This window comes from Mastigoproctus giganteus, chromosome 2 (assembly GCF_048544385.1).
Source record: "Mastigoproctus giganteus isolate SK-2022 chromosome 2, ASM4854438v1, whole genome shotgun sequence".
Classification (NCBI taxonomy): Eukaryota; Metazoa; Arthropoda; class Arachnida; order Uropygi; family Thelyphonidae; genus Mastigoproctus; species Mastigoproctus giganteus.
In genome coordinates this window covers 213,054,112-213,080,134 of record NC_143576.1, presented here as the reverse complement: position 1 = coordinate 213,080,134, position 26,023 = coordinate 213,054,112, and the positions used below count along the sequence as shown (strand labels likewise).

At 35.6% G+C, this 26,023-nt stretch overlaps 1 protein-coding gene across 1 annotated transcript in view; it reads right to left on the bottom strand.

Annotated features, from left to right (window-relative positions):
- Positions 1 to 26,023, bottom strand: part of LOC150090042 (muscle calcium channel subunit alpha-1-like) — a 1,145,904-nt gene that overhangs the window by 63,465 nt on the left and 1,056,416 nt on the right. Inside the window, exon 43 of the mRNA XM_090389719.1 lies at positions 9,590 to 9,934. Within this exon, the coding sequence (XP_090245845.1) occupies positions 9,590 to 9,934 (345 nt within the window). The remainder of the gene's footprint in view (positions 1 to 9,589; positions 9,935 to 26,023) is intronic.

Below are 26,023 nucleotides of genomic sequence, written 5' to 3'. Positions count from 1 at the left end.
GATGATTGGTTTCTACATCAGCATGTTCGTGAGGCAACAAGAGGGAGCAATACTCTTGATCTGATTATCAGTAGTGATTCTTCATGCATTAAGAACCTGCAGATAAATGAACCACTAGGTGGCAGTGATCACAGTGTGTTGAAGTGGGATTTACTCAAGGAGGTAACTACCATCAGAGGTAAAGGGAAGAGTTTTTGTTTTCATAAAGGCGACTATGATGGTCTGAGACAGTATTTAAATTCTATACAGTGGGACCAACTGATGATGTAACCAACAGCAAACTCAAAATGGGAAGCATTCAAGGAACTAATCTTGGTGGCTACCAGGCTTTACATACCAACTAAGAAATATTGTTCAAGGTTTAGGCCTAAATGGATGTCAGATGGACTAATGAGACATGTGGCAGAGAAGAAAAATGCATGGGATACATACAAATTAATGGGTGACATGGAAGCCTATGATAGATATAAGTTGGTCTGTAACCAAGTCACAAAGGAGATTAGGCAGGCAAAGGCAGACTACGAAAAATCCTTGGCAAAGGATGCAAAGAAAAACAGAAAGCAGTTCTTTACATACTTGAACTCGAGAAGGAAAGGGATGAATCAGATTGGTCCACTGGATATTGATGGTTCAACAGTTGAGGATCCTGCTCAGGTGGCTAACAATCTAAACGAGTATTTTGCATCTACATTCACGCATGAGGAGTTATTCAGGAAGGAGAATGATGTAGGTAAAGTAAACATTGGCAGTGAGCTGGATGATTTTGTAATAACTGAGAGGAAAGTGGAGGAGAGATTGTTGAGGATAAACATAAAAAAGGCACCTGGGGTGGATGGGATCTATCCAGTTATATTAAAGGAGGCAGCAAAGGAAGTATGCAAACCCCTAGCCATAATTATGAGAGCTTCTTTGGACTCAGGGGAGGTACCCATAGACTGGAGATGTGCAAATGTAACCCCAATTCACAAAGGAGGATCAAAGGCTGACACAAGTAATTATAGACCTGTTAGTTTAACTTCTGTTCCAGTTAAATTAATGGAGGCACTGGTTAAAGAAGCACTGCAGGATCATCTAGACAAGAATTCAGTTATAGCTCAGACGCAGCATGGTTTTGTTAAGGGCAGGTCTTGCCTGACCAATTTGAGTGGATACTATGATGTAGTCACAAAAGAACTGGATGCAGGGAATAACTTTGATATTATATATTTGGATCTTAGAAAGGCTTTTGATACTGTTGCACAAATTGGAGCAGTGTGGCATTGGAGGCAAATTGCTGCTATGGATAAGGGGATGGTTGAGTGGCAGAAGACAGAGAGTGGTAATCAATGGACACTGCTCAACGTGGACTAATGTTATTAGTGGAGTTCCTCAAGGTTCAGTGTTGGGTCCATTGTTGTTTTCGGTGTTTATGAATGATATTGATGATGGGATATCAAGTTTAATGTCTAAGTTTGCAGATGATACAAAGGTTGGCAGGGTCGTTAAGGACACTACTGACGCTATGCTGCTGCAACAGGATCTGGAAAGGTTGAACAGATGGGCTGAGAGGTGGCAAATGAAGTTTAACATTGACAAATGTAAAGTACTACATGTGGGCAACAGTAACCCCAGAGCAATGTATCAACTCTGCGGTACTACACTGACAGTGGTGGAGAATGAAAAGGACCTGGGGGTAATTGTGCAGGCAGATATGAAGTTCTCTGAGCAGTGCAGACGAGCTGCAAGAGTAGCTCATGGTGTCTTGTCAATGATATACAGGAATTTTTCTAGCAGGGATAAGGATGTGATTATTCCCTTGTATAAGGCAATGGTTAGGCCACATCTTGAGTACTGTATACAGGTCTGGAGGCCTCATTTCAAGAAGGATGTAGAGCTGCTGGAACGGGTACAGAGAAGGGCAACAAGATTAGTAAATGGAACAAAGGGTTGCTCTTACGAAGAAAGGCTTAAGTTTTGCAAATTACAGAGTCTGGAGACTAGGCACCGGCGAGGTGATCTGATAGAGGTGTATAAGGCTTTGAATGGTTTGAGCATGCTCAATGCCAATGGGATTCTTCATCTTTCTCAGAATAATCACCTCAGAGGGCATAAATTCAAATTGAGGAAGGACGGATGTCGGATAGATGTGCGGAAATTTGCCTTTGGCCAGCGGGTGGTTGGTTGGTGGAACCGACTTCCATCACTAGTTGTTGAAGTTGATAGCCTAAACAAATTTAAAGCTCAACTGGACAGGTATTTCGAACGAACGGAGGGGTGAAATGGGAGAGGGTTTTTTTTTTTTTTTTTTGGCTGATGCTGAATAAGCTTGCTTTCTTGCATCATATGCCTCTACTAATGCTAATGCTAATGGAAAATACTATTTTAAGAGCATACCAAAGTATGGCAATCAAATATGTTTATTTGACATGAATTATTTCTCATACTTAAAATTTTAATTTATATATTTTAATTAAAATTTATGCAGTTAAGATTAAGTTGTTAGTTTTTAGGAGAATGAGTGACTTAGACCATATTACTCCAATATGTATTATGTCTGTAGAAATATGTTCATGGGTTGATTTGCATGTGTGCAGGCTGAAAACTTAGAATAACTCAAGAGGAAGTTAAGATTAATTTGATATATAAAAATAAAATGCTTTCCATTTTTATTTCAGAAATATAAAATTACTACACTAATTTTGCTCTACAATTTTTTTTTTTAATTAGCACTGCTACTAAGATATATTCTTTATTTTCTTGCTAATTATATGTATAGGAAAATCACTCCCAATTTATTAATATTCAATTACAAACCTCTCAGGAATGCATGGTGTTTTTATTTCCTGCAGCTCATCTAGGAAATTACTGTAATTTATTCCACAACTGATAATTTCACCTCTAACATTTTTATGCATATAATCTCAACTTTGACTAGTAAAGAGTGGCATAATTATATCAAATTATCATAAGAAGAACTTTAAGATGTTTTATAGGATCCATATAACCTGTTTTCAGAAGTCAGAAGTACATATGAGGAAAAAGACTCCATTGGATTCTCTTTTTTTCTTTTCTTTAATTTCAGAGTAATAAGAAAGTCTGAAAACATGTGTAGTTTGTGTATCAATTTTATTTTTGTAAAGGACAATATTAACAAAATTCCAACACAAATATCACATAACTTCATATGGCTTTCACCACTATATGAAAGACAGGGTAACGAAATTGATGGGACAAGAAAACTGGGAGACAATAACAAATTTAAATTGACAGCTAGATATAAATGTAATAGGAAATTAATTAACAGGACTAGTTATCCAAAGAAAAATTCAGCTGTTTTTAATTGGATATTTACTGGGCAAAGCACCAACACAGCTAATTATATAGACCGCTACTTTTTTATATGTTAATGCAATAATATACAAATTTAATGAATATGAAGTTTGTCTTATTTCTGTTTTACTGGCTGTTGCCATATCTGGATATGAATTTAATATGTGGATTTAATCTTTAACTTGATACACAGATAATCTGACTGATTTAATTGATCAATTAAATAAAGCAGCTCATGTGATTTCCTTTTTAAATTTTTGGAGATTTTATCTGAACCCCTTGTTAAAAAAAATTAGCTTCATAAAATAACAGACTGTGTTAGCTGAAATCCTTCTCAAGTAAGCTTCTTTCCCCCCCCCCCCCTCTCTATTCAGCCAGAAACTCGAGTACCAGAGTTCTGGTGTTTAACTGATCTGAAGGACTTATGAGTTTGATCTTGTTTATACCATTTGTTGGTAGTGACTGATATATGCTTGCTTTGCTACAGGTCCATATATATGGGACCAGGGCTTACAATAAAACAGAGATGAGTAGGCTTTTCACAGCTCCATCTGCTTCCTCATTTTGTTGGATTCTATAATTTTAGGGTCAAATGGTTCGGTTTTGCTGGAATACAGCAGGTATAAGCAGATAAAGTTGCAGAAAGCATGATGAACCTTGTGAGTGGTGAGATGAATTAGCTGCAAGCTGTTTTGTTTCAAAATGGGACGAGCAGGATTTATACCATACAGCAATTATTATATTTAGTGAGTAGGTGTATATATTGTATTCTATTGATCACGCAGATTTCTGACATTCAACCTCCTTAATTGAGCAAAAACTTTGTGCAACAGAACAAGTACTATAAATAAATGAAAAAAAAAAAAAAAAAACACAGACACTACTGTGGTTTGGACTACCACAACACCTACAGATATCTGTTTTGTAAACATCAGTATACATAAGAAAGAGTGTGCAGATGTGAATGTGTGAGCTATGTGCAGCTTGCTGTACATTTACTTTGCTAGTGAGTAGTCTTGCCATTGAGTAGGTCATATAATCTGTACAAAGATCATGAAGACTCTACCATATCCATATTTGGATAAGTATTTTCTAAGATGCCAATTCCATTCTGCATTAGCTCCTTCAACCTAATTTCAATAGGTCTGTTTTCATGAGGTTTATCTCTGCAGTTATTCACTTAAGTACAACCAAAAGGTAAGTTACAACAGGATGAAATGGAAGACTCCACTCTTACTGCATTAGCAAGTAGGAGCATCTTTTTCATAAGGGATAACAGAGTTTCGTGTACACTTATGCATAAACTATGGACTAGTTTGTAAAGTGCCTAAGGCTATCAGAGGACATTATATGCACTCTTTCTGCTCAAGTTATATAGTACTGCAGAATAGTCTAGTCAGGATCAGATTATGGTGTGATACAGGTGAAATAAAGTATACTGATTAGTTACCCATGTCATAGAAGATAGTACCCTGTGGATATTCATTTTCTTATGACAATTAGTTTATATATATTTTAAGTGCTTAAGAAAGTTTAGTTTATTATCTACTATCAGCTGCAACCCATGAAAAATTTAAAACTATTATTTTGTTAGTTTCAACTTGTTAGTTGTTTAGCACTACTCAGAGTACAAGGAAGCCATATACTTTTCTGCACAATAATTTGCTTTAGTGTCTATAATCTGAAGTCAAGCCCGGCATTAAGGTTGTGCAAGTGGGCAACTACCAGAGGCACTGCCTAAAATAGGAGCTGCTAGATGTGCTACTGCTATACGATATTTGCCTCAGAGTGTGCAGATGCCAGCACAAATGCTAGCACCATCCCTATCTGAAGTTTTCCTAAACTATACGAATAAAACATCCAGTAGTAAATGGATAAAAACATTCATAGTTTTTTCCCAGTTTTAACTTATGTGGTTCACAGTCTGCTTTTTTTTACAATTTATTTTACAATTTTTTCCATAGCATTCACAAATGTAGCCATGGTAGGTTTTCTATGTCCACTTTCCAAATTATTTTTATATACACATGTGCTTAATTACTAATGAACTTTTATATAGTGTAGTATTATTATAACAGAATTTGTAAAACTGATTATGCAAAATGTATAAATTTTGTAAAACTGATTATGCAAAATGTATAAATTTTCCCAAAATATCACACTGCTTACAATTTCAGCCAGTTGGAAAAGTTTAATTTAATTTGAGGTGCAGATTAAGGGTTTCAAAATAATATTCAAAACTGTCATGTCCTTTTAGATACATTTGCACAGGTTTGGTTGAAAATTAAAGAAAAAAAAATCAGCATACAAACATTACATCATACTGCAAATAGTAAGAGTGAATGCATAAAACATAGCAATGGCAGCAATTACAAAATCATCCCCAAGAAAGAGAGCATTTCCATCCAGCAAGTGAGCAAGTACTAAATTTTGAAATAAACAGTTACTCTCCAAAAAAGTATCCATACAAATAGTTTCATCTACATCACTGTTACTTTAATAGTGTCCTCTGTATCAGCAGGATATATCGCCATCTTTTCCACTCATCTGGAGAGGTCTGGATTTGGTTCTCATTGAAACAGGAGGAAAATCCTATTCAACTGCACAGGACTTTAGAGGACTTCCCTTGTGAACTATTCTTGAATTTTTCCTCAAAATAAACTTTTAAACAACATGAAAATCAACCCATTAACAAGTTCCCATAAACATAATACATCTTGAGCCCTGCAGAAATGTCACATTGCAGTTGCATGGGGAGGAATGCACAGTTTCCTAATCCTGCTATCCCAGCTAACAAGCTGGATATACGAGGGGTGATCATTGAATTCATAGACTGGTGCAAGATTTTATGTTTACCACATGAACTTTCCATAACTGCTGCTGGAGGTGTTCTCCCTGATCACTATTGAACAGACTGTGTGCACATGCCAGTACTTGGCAAGCTAGTGTTGCATGAAGAGTTTTTTTTATGCTGCACGTCACTGACAATCGTTTTGAAGAAAGTATCACGTCAGACATACAGATTGAACAGTGATATGTGATTCGTTATTGTGTTAGACAGGACTTAAATGCATCAGAAACAGTTAAAGAGATGAATGAAGTGTATGGTAGAACAGCCATGTTCATCATTATTATTATTATTAGCTATATGGTGCAAGGAAGCTTGAGGCTTATGCTGCACCAGCCAAAAAAAAAAAAAAAAAAAAATTCCCGAGTTACAGAGAGAGAGAGAGAGAGAGAGAGAGAGAGAGAGAGAGAGAGGGGGGAAATCACCAAGAAAGAGAAGAGTTATGATATCCAGCTCAGGACCCTGGGTGTGCCAAGCCCATATTCACCAGATGTGAGCCCCTGGGGTTATGTTAGGCACTTTGCTAAAATGCACCTTCAGGACCAAAGTCCATATGCTCTAATAATTTTCAATTTAGAATTTGTTCACCCCAAGGTTAATAAGTTAACCAATACATATAAAATAAAGTAATTAATAAATATTAACATAAAATACCATACACAATTTTACATATTCTTTCAATCGGCTGAATGAATTATTTATAATATATTTAAAATTAAATATATTGTACAACCAAATCCATCTAAAACTGAGAAAATTTTTAAACCGACGAAGTGCATCTCATGAACAGAAAAGAACACCACACCATATTCCAGTGTGCCCAAACTTTCTGGTGTGAAGTGGTTTCTCCATCAAGACAATGCCAGGTTCCATATGGCTAATATGTTGTAGGCAGTGATCACTGCCATTGGTGCCAAGGTTCTGCCACATCCCCCCTTATTCACCAAACTTATTCCTGTGTGATTTCTTCCTGTTTCCACTTCTGAAGAAAGCTCTGAAAGGCAAATGTTTTGTGTCACACACAACGATGCTCGCAGAGCCACAATGAAAGCACTTCACAGTCTTTCAAAAATGGCTTGCATTTAATGAAAGACTAGAAGCATTTAATGCATGGATATGATGGTGGCGAAAGTGTGTAAAGTTCAAGGGAGAGTAGTTTGAGAAGGAGAAATCCACAAAAGATCAGATGATGACAATCAAGAAGAGATCTTGTACCAGTCTGTGAATTCAATGCTCACCCCCTTGTACAATTATTACTTCCACAGTGTCTCCTCCCCCTTTGGTTACTATGACACATTCCTATAACCTCCTGGGTAGGCTTTCCACCAACAAATAATAGACTAAGACACATACAGTCTGTCATTCCTCCTTCAGAACAGTGACCAGTTGAATTACTAATGTGGAATATGTTGGTCTGGCTCTCACTTGACATTCAGCTCATCCCATAGGTGTTTTACAGGGTTCAAATAAGGCCTGCACTGACCATTCCAACTTTTGTACATTCAAGGCCATAAACCATTCTCAAACAGCACCAATAATGTGGCATGGGGCATTACCCTGTTGAAACAAACATATGTCTGTATGCATCAATGAATTGTCATTGTAGGAAGCATGGGACTGTCCAAAATGTTAAGGTAGGCATCTGTGTTCATGCTTCCTCAAAAGTCATAGATCATACCATGAGAAACATCACCACACCATAATCCCACCTCCTCCAAACTTCATTGTTGCACAATGCATCCTGGAAGCAGACGTTCTCCAGGCACCCTCCACCTAACCATCTGACTGAAATAGAGTGCAAGGAGTTGTCACTCCACAGAACACATTAACACCATGAAAGGAAAGACTTCTGACTGCAGTTGATGTTTGGCTTATGTGCCACTGTTCTCCCATGAAAACCAAGGCTTTAGGGCTCCATATGTATTGTTTCATACAGATCTCAATCCCTATTGATGCCTTAAACTCATAGTTGATATTTTACAGGGATGTCTGATGAGATTGTTGTACAATCCTTCTGAGTACCTTCTGCGGCCTTCCTTGTTGCTGGATGGGGTAGCACTGTCTTGCTTCCAATTAGTGATAACATTGCTGATTGGGGACCCTGGATGGTTGAATTTAGTGCAGGCTGTCAGCAATTGCATGACTCAACAAGCCAGGAGTGCAACATCCAACAATAACATCCCCTCTCAAAAATCATTCAGCGCGATCCTATTCATGAAGACAACTAAATTGTGTGGCATACCTTCCTTATATACTAGTATAATCCAATATTTATCCAAAAAGCCCAGTGGGCTATGTCAGATACTTTTTAGAGAATAGTGTATATTGTTTTTATAGATTAGGCCTATAAATCAGAAACTGCCATTGAGTGATATAGGAGAAGATTCTTCAGCTGCAAATTTGGGAAAAATTGCATTTTATGCTTCTTGTAGAAGCATATGGTAGTATTTTCTAGATACAACTGGTAGCTGTTAAGTAACATCCATAGCATACTTTATTGCAGCCTGGAGTTGCCTTTCAATTAAATGTGCTTGAAAATTAATTTGTATTTTTGAGAAAGTTGAAGAAAGCTGAGAGCTTAAGAGACCTGAAAAAATTCCCATTAGATTTGTTTTTAGGAAGTGAACCTATCTTCTCATTTCCCAGGAAATAGCCGGTACACTTTATTTAGAAATATAAATTCCATGTAAATTAAAATAAATAAATTGCAAATATATATGCAGAAAGCCCTCTTTCGATGGGGAACCAATGAAGTTTATTTTTGTAATCAAATAACCAGGTTTCACTTTTAATTTTTAAGTCAAAAAACTAGACTAAATAGATTTTTGTTGCTGAAATAAGCTTTCCCAAACCCATCACAAGGTTATCTGAGGGCACCTCACTTTAAGTTTGAATTAATTTTAATATTTTAACTTCAACATATATTTAACAGGACATTTTATAAAATGAGATATCCATAAATATATTTTAAAGTTAAAATAGCAATATTAATACACATGCATGCACACATGCACTTGCACATAAGCACATACACTGATAATTACATTAGACAGAACTTCATATTTAATGAAGTCTTGAAATTAATTAAATTTTAAATTAGTATATTTTTGAATATTTACCTCAGAGATTATTCAAAAATTAATGAAATTAAGAGTTATGGCAACAAAATCTGTAATAAATATATGAATTGCTGCTTGTTGATTAATGGAAATTAGCACAAGAAAAAATAATTTTAAAAAATTTAAATTTTTTCCCTATATTTCCATTAATCATCAAGCACCAATTTTTCAGGTAAAATTTATAAATTTATTAGAGTTTCATTGATGACCCAAACTCTTAAATTTTTAAATAAAATTTAAACTACTCACTACACTATTAAATCAAACAAGAAAAAATTAATATAATATAATTAAGCAACAGAAGAAAACATACTCAGCACAAATGTAAGACTGAGATCTGAATGCCAGCTTCTCTCTAGTTTTATTAGTAGGTTCATGCTGTGGAGTGCTGATTGTGGAAGTGTGGGTGGCTAGTGTAGAGCAGCTTGTATTAGCAGTGGGCTGATGACTCAATGAACGGAGAGGTATTTCTTCACTATACTCATCACAATGTTCCTCATCTCCCTCCCCATAAGAGCTGGCATCACAGCTACTACAGAGTTCAGCAGGGGAAGGAAGGTAGGGACGGAATTGTCTGTTACAAGGGGAACCACAAGTACTACCACATGGAGACTGTCTGCCATACTGTGAAAGGTATACGTCATCTACAGAGAGAGAGCTGTGGGAAAGCAGTTGTTAGTAATGAAAGAACATTACGTTATTACTCATGCATATGGATAGGGTAATGATGGGTGAGCCAAAATTAATATTTGCATGAGATTTTGAGCAGTAAAAGAGGCAAGGAAGCAATATAAAACAAAATATTTCTAAATTGCTTTATAAATATTAAGATTTTTACACTACACTATAGTCAATATAAAGACAAATTACTTATACCTATATATACATTAATTCATTAATTAAAATATTCATGTTATACTGAATATTTTTGTGAATTCCAATAGGATTATATTTTTTAATTTTTATTTATAACCAACAAAGATCTCTCTCTCTCAATAAATCTTACCCAAAGTAAAAACTGCGGGTATAATTATTTTTTCTTATTTACAATTAAGTTTATAATAACTTTATTCTATACTTAAAATACAATAACAATTATGAGCTACTGACATAATTTTACATGGTTCCATACAGATGATTATACAGAACCGTGGAGAACAGTTTTATTTCCTTTCACTCAAGGTAATAAAAAAGGCCTGCTGGTTTTTCGCAGTTTAAATATATCTATATTTGGGTAACAGAAATTCGAGCTGTTGTATATATAGAGTTGTATTCTAGTTTTTGTAATGGGTTTTACTGATACAAGCCAATTTGTGCCTTTTTTATTGCTATATAAAGACACTTTCAAGCAGGCAAATAACTCTGAAGTCAAGTTTGAATAATTTTCTAAAGTTTGCATTTTTCCCATGTGTGTGTGTGTGTGTGTGTGTGTGTGTGTGTGTGTGTGTGTGTGCACACACTTTAAAACAGGTGACATATAGAACCATGGAGAACAGTTTTACAGGTCTGTCAGAGCAATAGTGGATTCAGTGAAAAAAAGAAAGGGATACATTTCACAGAAGGGAAGGGAAGGACACCATACAAAATTATGTGGAATGTAGCCCATAAAGTAGATATAAATGGGTTAAGTGATTATTATTAGCCATATGGTGCAAGAAAGCTTGATGCTTATGCCACACCAGCCAAAAAAAAAATAAATAATTCTTGCATTACCCTGAGAGAGAGAGAGAGAGAGTCGGAAGTAAAAAAAAAAAAAAAGAGAAGAATGATGATGTCCGGCTCAGGACACTGAGTGTGCGCCAAGTCCATACTCACCAGATGTGAGCGAGCCCCTGGGGGTATGCCCAGACTGTGCTCTGGAAAGGGTGATCTCATATCTAATCAACTGATATTTTAAGTTCTATTGATGTGGTCAATATTTTAGCTTGAATGAGTTAATATTTGCTTGTGCTTGCATATATACTCTTCCCTTATGAGATAACCCAATAAGGGACCAGTACGGTTTTAAAATAGACTGCATGTTTTCCAACACTATTACAGAACACGTTTCAATGCACGGCCAACACTGTTTCACTGCATGATCAGCTTTCCTCATTGTTAGAATCCAGCCAAAATAAAATAGTTTGATTGCCATTTTCCAACTGCATTAATCATGATCTAATTTGATCAGATCATTACATCATGAATAGCAGCAGTGTAAATACTGTAAGTAGGTGCCAGAGCAACAGAGATGCCAATAATAAGAAAGGCTATAGTACCTTCTAACAATTATATTAGATTCATTCATAATTTGTAGTGTCAGTGTGTAAGTTCAGCATGTACTGCATGTAACTGCTTTATATTTTGATTTGTTAGCAGAGCAGTATTCAACCTTTTTGCTTTTGTACTCTTTACAATTCAATCTATTTGATGTATTCTACTTCTTACGTTCATTGAAATCTAGTACTTCAAATTCTAAATTTTCAAAATCACTGATGATGATATACAAGGTATGTAGCAGATGGATGTACTGAAATTAGTTAGGGTAATTCCTAATGCAACATATGATGTACAGCAACAGCTCTAAGTTCTGCAGAGGGGTAGGCTTCAGAGTAACTTGGTTAATTAGTACAACAGCTATGCCTCCATGTGCAGTATACAAGTGGTTTCTATCTAATTGATGAAACACAGTTTTCAAAAGAAATGGTCACATGAGTATTCTTAGAAGGTGCCACTGTAAGAGAAGGTTGTCTGCATGCCTGCTTGTGTGTTGCTCTTAGGCAGATCTGCTACTAATCTTAATTTTAGTTGGGTCATTCATTTATTGGCAATCATTGGTTTTATTTTAATTTTATTGATATGTTGAAGTATTTTAAGCCAGCCTTAGTTTTAAAAATTGGTATAGATAATTAATATTAACTGTCAAAGAAAAAAAAAAGGGAGGGGAAACCCTACACTGAACGAATTAAACATATTTTAATTTTTCCTGCTACTGAAACGTTAGGTCTGACATTTTGTAATTCTTTCTGACCTATAAGATTCTCAAATGTTGGAATGCTTTCTAAGAAAAGAAGCAAATTTTGAAGAATTTATTCTTTTCCTTTTTAGTAAATCTTTAGGTCAGCATATTAACTGCCACTGATTTGCTAGTGACTTGCATGTTTTCAGATGAATAAAAAGACAAATTTTAGCTTTAGTTGCTCTTGGAAGGTCATTAAGCCCCCATTGCAGTACCAACACACAAAGACAATAGTATATTGTAACCCTTTTATCAAGCAAAGTGCTAAAATGCAAGTTATGTTTTCTTTTCTTTTCTTTTCTTCCTTTTTTTTTTGGTAACATGGATCAGGAACAAAAGTCCTGATAACGGTTTTGAATGTGTACCTGTGAGCTGGAATTCTGTTGAATAAAATGCACTCAAGAAATCATTTTAAAAATGATTTCTACATATGTATATCCTTTTAGAAGACAAGTGTAGTTTTCAAACAGCAGATCAGTTTATAGTAATTCAGGGTCTTTATAATCAAAGTCAAGCATTTAATCAAGTTATCAATAATTATAAATCGTAAATCACTGATTAATGATTTATAACAGAATTTATTTTGATTGCAAACAACGTAGCACTGAGAACCGAACCCTGGGGAATTCCTTCTTCCTGAATATATATTTGTGACAGATTGTTTTGGTATTTTACTTGGAAGGTTCTGAGCTTCAGAAAATTTTGTATTAAGATTGGTAGGTGTCCTTCCAAACCAAAGGTCATTCAGAATGCCATATTGCCAGTTAGTGTCATAGGTCTTTTCTACGCTGAGACTGATTATAATTAGATGATCATTCCTTAGAAAAGCATTTTGAATATTTGCCTCTACTTTTATCATGGGTCCAGCAATGATCTATTTTTATGAAAGCCATATTTATTTATGTTTAGTACATTATACGTTTCCAAGAACCAGGTTAGTCAGTTGTTCACCATTTTCTCCAAGGTTCCCTCAGGTAACTTGTCAGAGCTATTGGTTGATAATTTGTAAGAACAGTATGCTCTTTGCCAGGTTTGAAGAAGGCAATTACTATAGATTGATGCCAGGAGTTTGTATAATAGCTTTCCATATTTTCCATATAAATTCTATTGTACATTAATATATATAATGTAAAATATTCAGTAAAATATATATAAGTAAAATAAGTAATATATTTAGAGATTTTTGACTAAGATGCTGTATTATTATTATTTGATAATGAGTACCATCAGGAGGCCTCCGTAGCCAAGTGGTCAGGAGGAGGAGTGCAGTAGCACGTGCTCTTTGAGTAGACCGGGGTTCAAGCCACTGACTGCTGAATACGGTCAATCTGCAAACCTGCACTGGACCAGCGTGGCAGATTATGGTCCATTTCCCTCAGCATGAATTGTTGAGGAGGCTTCCATCCTGTAGTGGGTTGATAATGGCTGCACTTTACTTTTTTTTTACCATCAGGTCCTGCTGCACTCCTCCTTGACTTACCCAAAGCTTTTTGCAATTTTTCTATGTTGAAAGGCTGGTTATATGGGAGTTGTTGGCTGGTATTAAAGTTTAGTTTGTATTTTAAAGCTACAGATTTTGTTTTCTGAAAGGATGGGATATAGGCTGATACTGCTGATACATCTGCAAAAGTGACTGCAAGAAGGTTTGCAATTTCCTTGGCGTTAGTGATATCTTGTCCATTCCAATTTATTAATGGAGTTGATACCAAAAGATATTTCCCATTAAGTTTTCCGATTTTGTTCTATATAACGTGTATCTGTATTTCTCTTAATTGTGGAGCCAAAACATATCCACAATTTTTTTCTACTCCTATGCCAGATATATCTGGCTCTAGCTCTGGCTGTTTTAAAATTTATGAGACTTGGTGGTTGGATACTTTCAGAAGAGATTCCAAGCCTTATTCTTTTCTCTCTTGGCTATACTGCATTCATCATTCCACCACGCTTATGATATTTTCCAGAAGACTGAGGTACTGTAGCTTCAGCTGCCATTAATATTTGGTTCGTGACGTGTTATAGCATTGTCTATAGGCTGAGTAGTTACAAGAGTTATTTTGTCTACCAGTCAGCTTTATGGAATCTCCACCTTTTTTTGGCCATCATGATATGTAACATCATTCTTTAATATTTTGCAGACCACAGGGAGATGGTCACTATTAAGTGGATTATTCAAGATCGTCCACTCAAGAAGTGGGTATAGGGCTTCACAGTAACTTGCAATTTTGAATTACTGTACCTGTGGGTAACTGTACTGGATGATTTGTTCCTCCAATAACCTTTCTATCTTGATGGTGAGTGGTAGCTGAGTTACTAACACTTCAAGATCTACATATGCATACCCTTGATTTGGAGGAAGATAAAGTGAGACCAGTGAGAATGTAAACTGGACTAATATTCGTACTGCAACTGATTCCAAAGATGTTGGCAGTTGGAGGCATTTACAGGGAATTATGGAGTTGATTAAAATAGCCACTCTGCCACATGCTCTACTGGAAGGAAATTGGTCTTGTCTGTAGGTACTGTAATGGTTCACTTCTATGTTTACTCGTGGGGTTATTTTAGTTTCTTGAAAGAAGACACCTATTGGCTGATATTTATCAACAGCTCATGAATGTCGTCAATGTTACCGTGGAAACCACGACAATTCTATTATATTATCGTATGCATTATACTGGTTTTGTATTTTTATCTGAGTTTTTGCGAATGGTAGTCTGCTTTGTATCATTCAGGCTTTTTCTCTTTTTTTTGGGGGGGGGGGAGAAAATGGATGAGCATCCATCTCTTCCTCAGCATATATTTCAAAAATTGGTTCCTCTAAGACTTCTTTTTCATATGTATCCATGAGATCATGGACAGAAGGTTTGCCTTCCATATCTAGAACTGGTCTGTTTCTGCAATATAAAAATAAATACCTATCGGGTACATGAGTTTATGCCTACTGAAAAAGAAAATGGTGACCATTTTAAACCACAACTGTGAAATTTTTTACTGTTTTATAATTTTATTGTTTTCACTTGTATAAATACAGGTATTTTGTTGCATTTTAATATTATATATAGGATATTGAACTCAAATAAAACCAAAACTAGAGACCTTTGAGATGTAGGGCCATATAAGGATTTTCAAGATTCCATGGATAGCAAAAGTAAAAAATGACAAAGTACAAAGGGTACTAGGAAAGTTTTGCAATACAGCTTTGTTTATTTAATTTTTTCAAAGTAATTTCCTCTACATTCAATACACTTCTCCATCCTCCGAAACCAATCTTTAAACCAGTTCTGCCAAGTTTCACTAGGGAGTAAAGCACACTCGTTGTCCCAAGCCCGTAGAAGGTCCTCATCACTGGAAAACCGCCTCCCTTTTAGCTTCATTTTCACATGCGGGAACAGTGCAAAGTCGCAGGGAGCAAGGTCTGGCCTGTAGGGAGGGTGCTCGAGAAGTTTCAGTCCTGTCGTGGTCAAATATTCGGTGCAGGCTTTGGCGCGGTGAGCTGGAGCATTTTCGTGATGGAGGTACCAGGTGTCCATTCTTGACTTTGGCCGCAGGTTCTTCATAGATCCAATGACTTTAGGCAGGCATTGTTCAGTATACCACTTAGCTGTGACTGTCTTCTGCGTGTCCAAAACGACACATTCCACAATTCCACTCGATTTGAAAAATACAGCTATCATTTTCTTCTTTACAGATCGGGATTTTCTGACAATTACGGGTGTGTCGTCATCATCAAAGACCCAAACTTTGTTTTGAGCCTTGGTCGGCAGATCGTAATAGTACAGCCAAGTCTCGTCACCTGTCACGATGTTGTTCACATACCGAGATTGTCCCTTATCAAACTTTTTTAACATCTCCCGGCACCAAGTCACACGTCGTGTCATCTGCTCTTCAGTCAGTTGATGCGGCACCCAGAGAGAACAAAGTTTCTTCACGTGCAAATGATCTTGCAGAATCGAACAAATTGCTGGTGCATTTAGGCCCAAAGTATCCTCTATCTGTTGGTAGGTCACTCGCCTGTTTTCGTCAAGCATTACCCTCACAGCAGTAACGTTTTCCTCCGTAACTGATGTTTGTGGCCTTCCCGGCCTCTCAGAATCCTCCAGAGTGAAATTTACCCTTTGGAATTCTCTATACCACCTGAATATCGTTGTACGATGTGCACAATCATCATCTAGTGCAAGAGTCATTTCTTCTAAGCACTGGTCTATGGTTAAACCACGCACGGAATTATACCGCAAAACTGTCCTTATCTTATTTCGTGACCACGATGCCATCGCAAGCACTTTACACTCTCACTACTAATGAATAACTGAGCTCATCGACTTGGCGCGGCGACTATTATGCACGTATGGACATGTCTCAACATGCAGCAACAAGCAGCTTCCTGTGATTCATTGTTGCGTCATATTGCAAAACTTTCCTAGTACCCTTTGTATTAAGGGAAATGGTAAAAGATCATGAGTTATTAGGTGTGACCAAGAAAAGAAAAACAGCATATTTCAGGCATCTTGTGTGTAACAAGAAATACTTCATAATCCAAAACAGTATCAGAGAGGAAGCTAGAAGGAAAACTAAGTCAGGTAAGAAGAAGGATCTCATGATTAGTCAACATCCTGAATGAACAACAGAAATTCTGACAAGATCTACTGAAGACAGGAGAAAATTAACTGGTACCCTCCATTAGAAGGTAGCACCAGAAGAAGAATATTATAGAGTGTATATCATTTTTATATTTATTAAAATCTTACTAGAATTCTGTATACTGGTCTATTAATAATTTTATTATAGATGCATTAATGACTTGCATCAGACTTGCAATACTGATAGTAGGATTGCAAGTCCAATGTCAAAATCTGTTGATGATATTTGGGTGGGCTGGGTTAAAACTATGGTATGCTGATACACAAAACAGATTATATTATATACACAACTAGTCTAAAAATGGCAAATAAGCTTTAATGCTGATAAATGCAAGATTCTGCATCTAGAACATTCATAAGTCATCGCTTCTCAAGAAATCTTCTTAGTTGCTATTCAGTAACTAAGAAGATACATCTATACATACTATACATCTCTTTGTATGAGATTATTCAAAGAATGGCCATTAATTTCAAATAATAATAATAATCATATATTTACACACACACACACACACACACACACACACACACACACACACACACACACACACACACACACTTATACATACTATACACATCTTGCATGGAAGTAATCATTTTTCTGATAATCTCAAATAACTGCCATCCTTGGAATGGCATTTTTTTCTTCTTTTATTTATGTATTTATTTTATTTATTTATTTATTTATTTTATGGTTTAGGAATCTTTTGCTTCAGAGTCTGCTATGTGCAAACAACAAATAATTCTCAAATCATATATCTGGTTACTTTCACAGATGGACTTAACAGACTAGTTTAACTTATGGTTAACTTGTATAACAAAATATAAAGGCTGCATGGCCCACATTTCAGTCTCTGCCCACCCAGTTAAATAGTAGTTTATTAATGTATTATTTAATTAAATAACAATTAAAACCTTTGATTTTCAAAATTCATTTCTGTCTAATGCTATTATCAGTGGGAAAAAAAACAGTGTTCTTTGATATTTGCTTATTTCTTTTGCCACTTTGAAATGCAATACAGTTTTTCTTATAACAAAATAAATTAATTTAGAATTAATTAGTGTTCAAGTAATAAGAGCTATTTAAACTGATTAGTGAACCAAAACAAGAAGTGTAATGAGCTAGTAAGTAACCACATATTTTAAATGCTTATCATGGCATCGACAGTTAAGGATATTTTACTAAGCACTGGAAAAATATTTTTATCATATTCATATCTGCAGTAACTATTTAAAAATTGATTGTTTTTGATTATTGGGGATGGGTCACTAGCAACCATCCACTACTTAATTGCTGACAAGTCAAAACAATAAACAAAATGTTATTTCAAATAAAAGAAAATGTGTCACACAAAATTCGCGAGGACTAAAGCAGTAAGTGAATTTGGTGAAAATAATTCAAACAGTCCTTTATTTCAAAGAGCTGATTGAACCACATTGTAAATTTAATTCTATTTACATAAGTTGTCAAAATAATTATATTTATTTTGTGTATTATGAGAAGGATATTACATGGGGGACTTTAAATGAAGAAATTGATATATGTATATATATATATATAACACACTTCACACCAGAAGTGTGGTGCGAAGTTGATTAAAATATGTAATGAAGTTGATTAAAATATGTATCTCACACTTAAAGTGTGAGATACATATTTTAATCAACTTCATTACATCATTTTTAATGCACAGTTTTGATAATCTGACACAATGCTGATATCTTTTTAAATTTAAACTTAATTTAAATACTCAAAGCCAGTAGGGTGAGAAGGGGAGAGAGAGAGAGAGAGAGAGAGAGAGAGAGAGAGAGAGAGAGAGAGAGAGAGAGAGTGCAAAACATATTTTGTTACATGATCAGATGAGACAAATATCCCTGTGCACCTAACACAGATGAAAAGTACATAAATGCTATATATTTCTCTTACCTAATTTAAATGTTTCAAATAGTTTCATGTCTACCCCCTGTCCCAATGTCAAAATTTACCAAGACTATTTGTTACCTCTACAGTCGTTGCACTATACTTGTGATGTATACCTCGAAAATAATGATCTTGCATTAACTACCGACCGAAGATAAAAATCTGTGATTTTCTGTACCTTCCTATATATAGACAAATATTTTATTTGGTATAGTTTTTGATTTTTATATATCATTTTCCTAGAATTATAGCATAATTGCTCAGCCAGCAGGTACAGCCCCAACACTTTTGTTCTACTTTCAACTCATAGTAACACTAGCATGGAAAACTGACTACTACAGCACTACAAAGCTTAGAATTGCATTTGTTTCTGGTTCAAGTTATTCATACAACTCTTCCATGTGACCTAACAATTATTAACATTTTCTAATGGTCATAAACTGTCTTTTTGAAAGATTCATTTTAAATATTCATTATTACTTTTGAGTAATAAACATGGAAACACAGAAAGTGATAATCATCCAGGATAGAGAGCAACATGTGTAATATTCAAATTTTGTGCACTTCGTGACACACCAAATTTAAACAATATATATTTTTAAAATTTATTACACCAATTTTTTTTTAAATATATTTTTTTAAAATTTCAAAATAAAGTGAATAAAAGTATCTAATATATGCATTTTTTTAAGATAATTTTTAAGCTATTTACATAAATAGTAAGAAGAAATATATGCACATGCACAAATTTTTCACTTTTAACCACTTTTTAAACTGAAAAATGAAAGAGGCTAATAGATTCATCTTTATATTTTAAGTCTATATTACTTTCTTTTCTTTTTTTTTAACAGAATAAATTTTTTTTTGAAAAATTATTTGTAAAGAACCAAGAATTTTTAAAAATTTAATTTTTTAATTAAGAACTAAAAAAGTTGCATATGGTAAGTATTGCAATCCATTTAGAAAAGATAAAAGGTTGGCATACTCAAAGCAGAATTTGAGAAAAAAAAAAAAAAAAAAACACACACACACAAACTTTTTCCAGAAATTAACCCCATCTTTGTAACAATTATGAGTGCCACAACAGGATTAAGAATTAAGCAGCTTTATAATTTATAGTCAGGTTCCACAGGGACCTTTGTTTCACTGTGCATTGATAACGTAAATTATCATACAATGCAGTTTTTAATCTTAATATGTCAAATAAGTTACATATAATAAAGAAATACACCGATGAGCCAAAATATTATGACCAGTGAGTCATTATGCAAATAAACTACGCATGTGCACGGGTCAGGATACCATATTAAAAATACCTGATACTGAGCTCCATTAATTAGTATTACTCTTGTTCTTCAGATGGGAAAGGCAGCGGACTTAAGAGGCAAGTTTAACAAAGGCCAAATTGTAATGGCCAGATGACTGGGTCAGAGCATATCCGAAATGGCACAGCTGGTGGGATGTTCACGGTCAGCCATGGTTAGTATCTACTGAAAGTGGTCTGAGGAGAGGAACCCACGAACTGCTGGCAAATTGTTGGATGACCACGGCTCATCGATGCTCGAGGTGAGTGAGGGCTCTCCCGGATGGTACGTGGCAACAGAAAGGTGACTGTGGCACAACCCACTGGTAATTGGAATGCTGGTGATGGGAGTAATGTGTCACAACACACAGTACATTTAACCCCGCTGAAAATGGGCCTGTGTAGCCGCAGGCCACTCCGAGTGCCCATGCTCACCAGTGATAGTGCCTACGATGGGCATGCGAACATTGAAACTGGACCTTGATTGACTGGAAGAAGGTCGTATGGTCCAACGAATCATGTTTCCTGTTGCACCAATGTGTCACAACACACAGTACATCGAACCCTGCTGAAAATGGACCTGTGTAGCCGCAGGCCGCTCCGAGTGCCCATGCTAATCACGGTTCACCAGTGGTAGTGCCTACGATGGGCATGCGAACATTGAAACTGGACCTTGATTGACTGGAAGAAGGTCATCTGGTCCAACGAATCATGTTTCCTGTTGCACCATGTGGATGGCCGGGTACGTGTGCATCATTTACCTAGAGAAGTGATGGCACCTGGATGCACCATGGGATGAAAACAAGCTGGTGGTGGTGGTGGTGGCAGTGTCATGCTTTGGGCGATGTTCTGCTGGGATACCCTGGGTCCAGTCATCCATGTGCCGGGCACTGACATCTACCACCTACCTAAACATCATTACTGACCAGGTACACCCTTTCATGGCAACGGTCTTCCCCTCTGGCGGTGCCACCTTTCAGCAAGATAATGTGCCATGCCACACTGCCTGGATTGTTTGAGACTGGTTCGCGGAACATGAAGACTTCCAGGTATTGCCCTGGCCTCCAAATTCTCCAGACATGAATCCCATAGAGCAGTGTTTCTCAATCTTTTTACTCTCGTGGCACATTTTCCAAAGAAGAAAAATTTCGCGGCACACCTATGTAGTCATAGAAGAAGAAAATTCTAAATTAAATAAATAGAACGAAAAATAATATTAACAATTTTTTTATTTATACTTATATTATATCTGTGTTATGCAAACGATTCTTACAACCAAAATAAAATATTCGGACAATGATGTTAAAATAAAAACGACGCTAGTCTTTTTTTAAGATTTCGCGGCACACTTGGAAAATTTTGCGGCACACTAATGTGACGCGGCACACCCTTTGAGAAACACTGCAATAGAGCATCTGTGGTTTGTGTTGGAACAGCAACTCCGATCTGCAGCATCTCAACCACAGACCTTACAGGAGTTAAAAGATCTGCTAGTTACGTGTTGGTACCAGAGATACCACACGACACATTTAGAAATCTTCTAGCATCCATGCCTCGCAGGGTACGAGCTGCTTTGGCTGCACATGGAAGACCAACATAATATTAGGTAGGTGGCCATAATGTTTTGGCTCGTCGGTGTAATTCTTAAATATATTTTCATAAATAAAGCAAGAAAAAAATATGAAATAGGAATAATTATTATTCCTATGTCATATTTTTAAACAGGAATAAGGAATATTTTATAGTACTTTTCCAAGAATAGAAATAAAATTCTGTTTTTCAAAGCTACACCTGCATGCATCTTCAAAATTAAGCAAAACAGTACTTTTAAATTTTAAATAAATAAATTACTATTACCTCCTTAACATAAGAAAACATGCAACATGATGCAAATAAATTTTTTTTTTCCCATCATGTATTTTGACATACAGAAAGCTATTGCCAGTGATTTTCACTAATTTTCCAGTAATTTTCACTAACCGAATGAAAATTGGTAGGTGAATAAGATTATAATTTTAAAGCCGACATAAAGTGAATGCATTTCATGCTAAATTCATTTATGATTTCAGGTTCAGTATGCACATACATGCAGGCAAAGTCACACATTTCTACATTATGACATTACATTGGCATAATGTAAAATCAGAAAAAAAAAATGCATTCATTAAGGTAAATTAATATTTCTGAAACTGAAATTGCATACAAGAATTGATTATTTGAACATTTTTAACATGCTTTTGAAACAACAGGTAATATATATTTTTTCAATATGAATAAGTTTTGAAAAGCAAACAGAAAAGAGACAGAGGTCCCAGCAGCAGCAGCAGCAGTATCAGAAGCATGTCTTGTATATATAATGAAATCAATCAAGCTACACAAAAGCAAAAATCAAACATTAGCATGAAAGATGGTTCTTTGATAACAGAGCTGGCATGAGATCCTGTGGCTTGGTATTTTTTTATTTTTTTTTTTTTTAAGAAGCACCTTCCATCTCTCTTTACCTTGCTCATTCATCAAATGAGGTTTCTGAACTTTTACTATGACAATGTCATTACAGATGCTTTGAAGACATCTATTGTATTCAAGACAGTATATAAACATGGCAGTAGAACCAAGTTTTAGTGAAAATAGATTCACACGATATATAAATTTGAGTGCACAGGATGAATATGCCTAATGTCAACTCTGCTTAATAAAGTATAAACATGAATAAAATTATATTTTGTATGCTATTAAAGAAATGAACTATAATTTAAATAATCTGTAAAACATAATAACATTATTATTAAAAATACAGAATGTTTTAACTAAGCTGACTCCTTGTTATTAATAATATATATCAATTTTCTGCAATAAAGAATACTAGAAATATATTCATATCAGTATTTGATGTGTAACCCATATATCAAATTGACCATGAGTCAGGGTTGGATCTTTCTCAATGTTATGCTTTCAGAATGCATATAACTATTAAAGAATATAATACTGAAATGCATTTCTTCTATGATGCCATCCTTATCTTTTATATGAAAAAGTCACTGGATGCCGTTATCATGTCTTTTCCAATACAGGAGTAGCACTTATTATTATTATTATTAGCCATATGGTTTAAGAAAGTCTGAGGCTTATACTGCACCAGCCAAAAAAAAAAAAAAAAAATTTCTGAATTACCCTGAGAGAGAGAAGTAGAAGGGAATCACCAAGAAAGAGAAGAATGATGATATCCAGCTGAGGATCCTGGGTGTGCCAAGCCCATATTCACCAGATGTGAGCCCCTGTGTCAATTGGGTAAGAGTAGTTAAAATCTGATCTTAGAGCAACTAAGTACATACAACTAAGTGATACTGAACAGAATACATATAACAGAGAAACAATTCATGGCCTACATTCTGTGAAGAGCATGGTTGCATCCTATGATATGTGTTCTGCTAATCTGCTCTTTTATCTGGTGGAATTTTTCCCATTTAATATTTTTTGGTTTTGAGGGCTAAAATTACTTAGGGTAATATTATTTATATATTTTTATTATTAATAATTTTTTTATTCTGATGGTATATATGAGTTTTTTAATGTAATTCTTTAAAGGAAAAGTTTATAAAGAGTTATACAGAAAAGAGGTATATAGTAGATGAAATGGTTTCAGTGAAAGCAAGTTTAATAAATTAGGTAGGAGAGATGCACCTAAAAGCACAAAGCAGCATTAAAGGATGCAAGAGTATAAGTAATATTAATTTAATTAAGTATGCATAAATGGATGTGAAAGTTACACGAGGTGCCAGTAACCATAATGGTGAGAAATGTAGAAAAAGAAGAGTAGTAGTAGATTAGTGAAATGTGAAAGAATGTTAATATCCTAGAGGTTATGATGAATTAAGTAAATTATGATACATGATCAGGTATTAAATTATAATATATATCAATTTGCTGCAAAAAAAAAATACTAAAAATATATTCATAACAGTATTTGAATGAATCACTTTTGATGTGTAACCCATACACCAAATTGACAAGACCATAGTTCAGGGTTGGATCTTTCTCAATGTTATGTTGAATTCTAAATGGGAAGCCTTCAGTGACTTAAATTTGGAGGCTACTAGGCTTTTCATTCCAACTAAGAAATATTGTTCAAGGTTTAGGCCTAAGTGGATGTCAGATGAATTAATGAGGCTCATGGCAGAGAAGAAAAATGTATGGGATGTATATAAAGTATCAGGTAGTAGTAGTAGTAGTAGTAGTGGCATGTGATGCAAGAAAGCAAATGTATGAGCTTATGCAGCATCAGCCAAAAAAAAAAAATCACACTATTCTCTCCAAATGCCTGTCCAGTTCCTCCTTAAATTTATTCAACCTATCAACTTCCACAACAACAGATGGAAGTTTCTTCCGGCAATTAACCACCTGCTGGCTAAAGGCAAATTTCTGCACATCTATTCTACATCTGTCCTTTCTTAATTTGAATTTATGCCCCCTTACTTTCGTAATCTGAACAAGTGGAAGGATCCCATCAGAATTCAGCATGCTCAACCCATTCAAGGCCTTATACACCCCAATCAGATCACCGCGCAGGTGCATAGTCTCCAGCCACTGCAATTTGCAGAATTTAAGCCTCTCTTGGTAAGAGGATCCCTTCATTCCCCTCACCAATCTTGTTGCCCTTCTCTGTACATGCTAAAGCAAACCTACATCCTTCCTAAAATGAAGACCCCAGACATGTACGCAGTACTCAAGGCGTGGCCTGACCATTGCCTTATACAGAGGGACAATCACCTCCTTTACCCTGCAAGCAAAATTCCTATATATCATTGACAAAACCCCATGACCTGCCCTGGCAGCCTGTCTGCATTGCTCAGAAAACTTCATATCTGACTGCACAATTACTCCCAGGTCTTTTTCATTTTCTACCACCTTAAGTGTAGTAACACACAGTTGGTACGTTTCTCTGGGGTTACTTCTACCAATATGCAGTACTTTGCATTTGTCAAGGTTAAACTTCAGTTGCCACTTCTTAGCCCATCTGCCCAAATTATCTAGATCCTGTTGCAGTAGCACACTGCCATTACTGTCATTAACAACCCTGCCACAGGTGACACAGAAGCCTATGGCAGGTATAAACTAGTCTGTAATCAAGTCACAAAGGAGGTTAGCCAGGCGAAGGCAGATTATAAGAAATCTTTGACAAAGGATGTAAATAAAAACAGCAAAGAGTTCTTTACTCTTCTTTTTCTACTATAATTACTGGCACCTTGTGTAACTTTCACATCTGATTCATCCCTAGAAGAAAAGGGATGAATCAGATTGGACCACTTAACATAGATGGGTTGACTATTGATGACTATGCTCAGGTAACTGATAAACTGAATGAGTATTTTGCATCTACATTCACACATGAGGAGTTATTCAATGAAGGAAGTGCCAGAAGTTTATCAAATGCTAACAGGGAGCTAAGTTATTTTGTAATAACTGAGAGCAAAGTGGAGGAGAAATTGATGAAATTAAACATAAGGAAGGCACCTGGGATGGATGGGATCTATCCAGTTATATTAAAGGAGGCAGCAAAGGAAGTAAGCAAACCCTTAGCCATAATTATGTAAGATTCCTTGGATTCAGGGGAGGTCCCCATGGACTGGAGGTGTGCAAATGTATTGCCAATTCACAAAGGGGGTTCAAAAGGTGACACAAATAACTACAGACTTGTTAGTTTAACGTGTTCTGGGGAAAATAATGGAATCACTGGTGAAAGAAGCATAGCAGGATCATCTAGACAAGACAGCAGTAATAGTTAAGACACAGCATGGGATTGTTAAAGGGAGGTCTTGTCTGACCAATTTGATTGGATACTATGATGTGGTCACAGAGGAACTTAATGCCAAAAATAATTTTGATATCATATA